Raw genomic sequence first — 6000 nt, 5'->3', positions numbered from 1 at the left:
GCAAGCCACTTAAAATACGTCCTCAGTACTGGTACTGGAAACGATCTTGTATCCCTCATGCTTTCAAGTGTCTTCATTTAAGCGCACATATTTATGCCTTCATTTAACTCGGATCTACATTTGGACAGTACAAAGTACAGCATGTGATTAAGAGAACAAACTGAAATCAGAACTGGATTAAAAATCTTAATCTCCAACATTTCCTTGGGCAAGTGATTTAACCTTTCTAAACCAGTTTCCTCATTTGAAAAATGGGGATGATTCCTATCTCAAGGGTAATAGTAAGAATTATACCAGTTGATGTATGAGTGCCAAACATGTTATGTACCACGTGGAAAGCCTCAATAAATAGTAGGTAGCATTAATATAACAGCAACTATCATTTCTATGAGAGACCGTTGGGCATCAAAAATGATTTTGAATGAAAACGTAGGAAACCGATGGCAGGGACTTCTTCGTCTCGTTTATAACTGCTTGCCTGCGTAAGGACTGGCACCTCAGATGAGCGCACAGTCAACCCAGTCGCCCATTCATTTATCAAATAAGGCAATCCGAAAACTCAAGGATATCTTCTTATCAGGACCCTGACTTTTGAACTGGAAAGTTTACAGAGTAAAGGCGTGACAACTGCCCTTCGACCAACACTCCCCCATCGGTCGCCTGCTCATTTAAATGGTGCATCCCTTCGGGTGCAGTTGACAAAATTTGTGCTGAGCGCTCCCTGTGGATTCGTGGGACGTGACTAGAAGCTCCAGTTCTCACCTGCGCAGGTGTCCGCGGTGACAGGGAGATCAGGGCAATCCCGGTCTGGCACCTGGTGAGCGCTCAGCGCGGCGTGGGGGCTTCCCCAAGTCCCGGATCTAGGGGCTCTGTTGGCCGCGGTAGGTGCAGAGGCTGCTGCCGACGCATAGCCCCTTTCCCCTTTCGCTGGGTTCTCGCGACCCGCGGGAGCCGACAGCTGGAGGACGCCGCCCATCCCCGTAGGGCGCCACGCCCCCGCGCCCGAGGCGCGGGGAAATAAGCAGTGAGCGCCAGGCCGCCCAGGTAAAAGCTCCGGGTCAGGCTGCGCGCCTCGGAGTCGCCAGTTTAAGCACAGAGCCCAGGCGACCGTGCGGCCATGGACGCGTCGCGGGGTATCGGCACCTTCGGGGTTTGGGACTACGTGGTGTTTGCCGCCATGCTGGTCATCTCGGCGGTCATCGGCATCTACTATGCCTTCGCGGGGAACAGCCAGCACACCTCCAAGGACTTTCTGATGGGCGGTCGAAGCATGAACGCTGTGCCTGTGGCGCTGTCCCTCACCGCCAGCTTTATGTCAGCCATCACCGTCCTGGGCACCCCCACCGAGGTCTACCGTTTTGGAGTCATATACAGCATCTTTGGCATCACCTTCTTGCTTGTGGTGGTCATCAGTGCGGAGGTCTTCCTGCCGGTGTTCTACAGACTGGGAATTACGAGCACTTACGAGGTAAAAGGGCGAGGGGGTTGGGGAAAGTAGGGGGGAGGATTTGTCCAACTCCTGGAGGGATTTTCCTGGGGGCAGACTCACGTCCAAAGCGAAATCTCTCCCTGCCCATCGTCTTCCCCGCCCTTCCCTTTGGGGAAGAGGTGTGCTTTAAGTAGAAAAAATATGGGACTTACTCTCAGGATCTCAGTGAAGAGAGACTTCCAAAGTGATACGGACTTGTGCTCCTCTAGGGCCCTTTCTCCTTTGACAACTTTGATTCCCAGTCAAGGGGAAAGATTTTTAAAACTTTTTATCTCGGCGGAGGGTACGTCGTTCAAGTTTCAGCTCCTCCTCCCTAAAATGAATCCCCTTGTTCCAGGTCCTCAGCCACCACTCGCTTTTCCAGGATGGATGGAGAAACATTTGTACTGTCCCCTACGTCCCCCTCCACACACCCAACTTCTAAGAGGGGCTGGTGCTCCGGTGGTTAAGGTGCGGCGTCTCTTGTCCCACCTGTGTTTGAGACCAGATTCTGCCGCTTACTAGCTGGGTAACCTTAGGTGACTTTTGTTGTTATTGTTGTTGTTAACACTTTGTGCCTATTTCTTCATCTTAAAATGGAAATAATAATACCACCTACCTCATCCTGTTGTTGGGAAGATTAAATGAGATGATGCAAGTGTAATATTTAGAATAGTGTCTGGCACAGGGTAAGTGCTGATTAAATGTTGGCTGTAAGTTTTGTTGTGGTGGTAAAGGGGGTTATGTTGGAATCACTAGGAAAACGTGGCTGCAAGGTTCTAAAACAGCTCTACCTTGTCTCTCTGTGGAAAGATGATTAAAGAAAACTGTCTTTTCTATTGCACGGGTCCACTGGCATAGGTTTTTTTGAGTTGTCTGCAGGAAAGGGCTTTGCAAAGGTAGTGAATGTTTGGTTTAGTTCAAAGAACTGTTGAATGGGAGTTCAAGGATAAAAGCTCAGGGGACTAGTAGGATCCAGTTCAGTGTCCTCAGTGGACCTCTTCAATCAGGCACTAACCCATGAGCCACATACACAAACCTGCAGATGTTTCCTCTCTAATAGAACATTATCCAGAGGACTCTGAGCCACATTCTCAGCATCTGCTTCTGTCTTTGAATTTTATGGTGTTTGCTCCAATCCAGAGCCACTAAAAGGTGGTTTCCTAGTGAGGCTGGTTTAACTCGTGCTTTGAACAGGGTCCCAGTGGCACAATAAGTGTTGGTGATAAAGTACATGGGCTCTAGTAACATTATCTAGCACATGGTACCCCTGGGACACCATCGCCTTCCATTCAATCTGGTCATTGAGTTTGGGAGAGTTTAATCATCAGCCCAGAAGTGAGCAGGATGGAATTTCTCTGTTTTGCTCAAACATAACAAACTGGCTGCCCCAAGCCATACTCAGTCTTTAGTCATTTTTTTTTTCTTTTGACCCTCATGTTGAAAAAAAAATTAATTTAGAATTTAATAATGGTGAGAAGTCAAATAAAACTCCAGATTCAGGCTTCTTTTGAAAACCTCAAAAATTGGTGACACTGGGCCCACATTCCCTGTGGCCGCAGGAAGCCATTTTATAGCCTTTACTATCACTCTCTATTTCTATACTGAAGCTTCATCATTGCGTTTGCATGGTTACTTTCTTCTGTTAGAGAAATCTTCATCTGCGTTATGTCTTTATCGAAAATGCAAAAGGAGAAATGGGCAGGGGCAAAGGGAATTCTTGTTTCAAGGGAGTTGTGAGAGAACATATATCTTAGTAGGTGTGAGGAATATTCCAACACGTTAACATATGAGCACCTGGCCAAAGCCACGCATGTATGTTATCTCACAGGACCCATAACCACTTGAGCCTGTGAGCTCTGATCTGTAGTTAACCAACTCCAAAACTCAGAAAGGGTTTGAAGAATATGGCAAGAGGACTTTAGTACTCACAGATGAAATGCTGCTCACTGACCTATGCCTCTCCAGGGCAGCAACATTAACTCAACCAGAAACAGATTTCCCACCCATTTCCAATGGTGGAGGCTAAGTTAGCAGGGTTCTAGCTAAATATTGGCAAAAAGCTAACATTTACTAAATGCTTAATACATACTAAAGCACTGGGCTGATAGTTTTATGTATGTTATCTAGCTCAATCCTCAAAACAGTCCTTATAAGGGAGGAACTATGAGAGCCCCATTTTGCAGACAGACTCAAAGCAAGCTAAGCTACGTAAGAGAGCGTAAAGCAGTAAAGCACCCTGGCCTAAAAGCTGTGCAGTGGTGCATATTGGCTGCTTCTGAAGGCTCTCATGAGTCTTCTCGAGGAATATTTGTTTACTGCTGAGAGGTGGAGTCACCCATACAGAACAAGAAGTCTAGCATTGAGCGATACTAGCATTCTTGCTTAAGTATGAAATCTCTCCATATATACAGTCCAGTAGTTGAAATTGGCTCTTCAGAGCATTTTTTGATATTTATCACTGCCTTCAAAGTGTAGTCCTGAGAGGTATTTAGCAACTTTCAGACCCACAGCCAAGAAGTAAAATTCAAGAATGCCGTTTCATTCGTCACTTCTTCAGTATCTTTCTGGATCCAGCAAAATCTGTGTGTTTGAACTGTGTTGTCCACACCTTTTTTTTTTTAATATTCAGTAGAAGTCTTAGCATCCCTAAGTTAGTCAAGTTCTGAAGACCATGAGAGATCCTGATTGATGATAATCACCTTCTGTAGTTTTGTCCAGAAATCCTAGAGCCTACTGCTTGCTCAGTGACCTGGACTTCTGGGAAGTCTCCAGGTGTTTCTCATTAGCCCAGTAACAATGATAGCTGAGATAGTGATAGACTTTTTGATTATGTCTTGAGATGGTCTTATGTGAGCTTAAATCTATAGATTTGCCTGGATCCAGGTGATCACACACACACACACACACACACACACACACACTCACATTATTTGGTACAACTTGCTACATTCTTACCTTCATCACATTTTCCCTTTGACTTTCTTTAGTCTCTACCAATGTGGATACAGGTACCTAGAAAAAGCAAAGACTTCTCTGTCTATTCATGTGCATTCATTTTTAAATAGAGTTTTATAAAACAGCTCTGAAGAGAGGACACTGCCCTTTTTCCAGGCCCCAAGACACTTCTTGAGTTTTCTAAAAAGCCTTCCAAATTATCTTTAGATGATTTTGACACATCTAATTCACTGAGATTCAAATTCTCAAGGCTTATGGATTTGGATACCAGCTTGTTCATGTCTTCTAAATGAACAATTTACAACATTTCACACCCATTTATTCCTTTTGAAAGTCTCCAAAATCCTGCAAAGTTAAGAGGGAAAAAAATTATTTCTGTGATCCTCATTTTCAAGAGGAGGCACCTGAGATTTCGAGTGATTGCCCCAAGCTTGTGGAGTGAGGAGTAAAGCCGCGACAAGGGCTGGAACACTTCCCCTAATGTGCTACATTGCACCATACCTTTTTTACCTATCAGTTATTTTTGGGGGTCCTACTATGTGTCAGTGCTACCCACTCACTCTGTACGTGTCTTAGACACATGGTTGGTTTGTTTACTTGTTTATTTTGAACAATGTAGTGGTTATATGTACCAATTTTGGCATCAAATGGTCCTAGATTTGCATTGTGGCTCTGACGGTTATTAGGTTGCAACCTTAGTGTTCTCTATGAGCCCCAGTGTCCTCGTGTGCTTATATATAGTACCTTCCTGTGGAGTTGTTGAGAGGCCAGTGTTCAAAGCAAATACTCTATAAATGTTAGCTGTGATTATGGAGCAAAAATATCCAGTGTTTGTCCTCTGATTATTACCTAACATCAGTTTTCCTTCTTTTTCTCCCCTGCTATATGAAAAGACTTGCCAGTCTTAAAATTCTCTCTACATGTAGTAATAATATTTAAATTAAAGAATGTCTTGGACCACAGCTTCCTTCCAGCTCTGAAATTCTAGAATTCTAACTCTATAATACATTACGATGTATAATATAGGAGATAAGCAGACTATATAAGATATAGCAGATGTCAAGGAAAGAATTGGTAGGGTTGTTGGTTCTGAACATAAACTGACCTGGGCTGATTTAAGTTAAAATTTATTGGAAGGATATGGGAATAGCACACGGAACAGGGAAAAGATGAACAAACATGCTCAAAAGGACAGAACCCAGGGCAGACTCGCGAGGCCCCTTGTCAGAATCAATATGCTGCTCCAATCATGTTCTGTCTTTATATCTTGCCTCAGTGAGTCAAATACCCATTAGGAAGAGCAGCTGATTGGCTGAGCTTGGGTCATGTGACTCCATCTTGGTCAGAAAAGGCAGGGCACCTTGATTGACAATTCCATCACAATCGCCTGCAATGGGAGAGCATTGATTCCCTAAGTGAATTAAGGGAAATGTATGGAGTCAATATCAAAAGCAAGGGGAAAACAACATTTTGCTCATTCTAAAAATGCAGATCATAATTTCATTTATATGGCATTCTGGAAAAGGCAAAACTAGGGATGGAGAACAATGATTACAAAGGTTCAGGGGCAGGGA

The 6000-nt window shown here is 44.2% G+C and overlaps 1 protein-coding gene across 1 annotated transcript in view; it reads left to right on the top strand.

Annotated features, from left to right (window-relative positions):
- The first annotated feature begins 1067 nt into the window (after positions 1-1067).
- SLC5A8 (solute carrier family 5 member 8) overlaps positions 1068-6000 on the top strand; it is a 46409-nt gene continuing 41476 nt past the window's right edge. Inside the window, exon 1 of the mRNA XM_016127085.2 lies at positions 1068-1468. Coding sequence (XP_015982571.1) covers positions 1118-1468 — 351 coding nt within the window. The 5' untranslated portion in view covers positions 1068-1117. The remainder of the gene's footprint in view (positions 1469-6000) is intronic.

Source organism: Rousettus aegyptiacus, unplaced genomic scaffold (assembly GCF_014176215.1).
Source record: "Rousettus aegyptiacus isolate mRouAeg1 unplaced genomic scaffold, mRouAeg1.p scaffold_m13_p_2, whole genome shotgun sequence".
NCBI lineage: Eukaryota > Metazoa > Chordata > Mammalia > Chiroptera > Pteropodidae > Rousettus > Rousettus aegyptiacus.
This window is presented reverse-complemented; position numbering and strand designations above follow the sequence as displayed.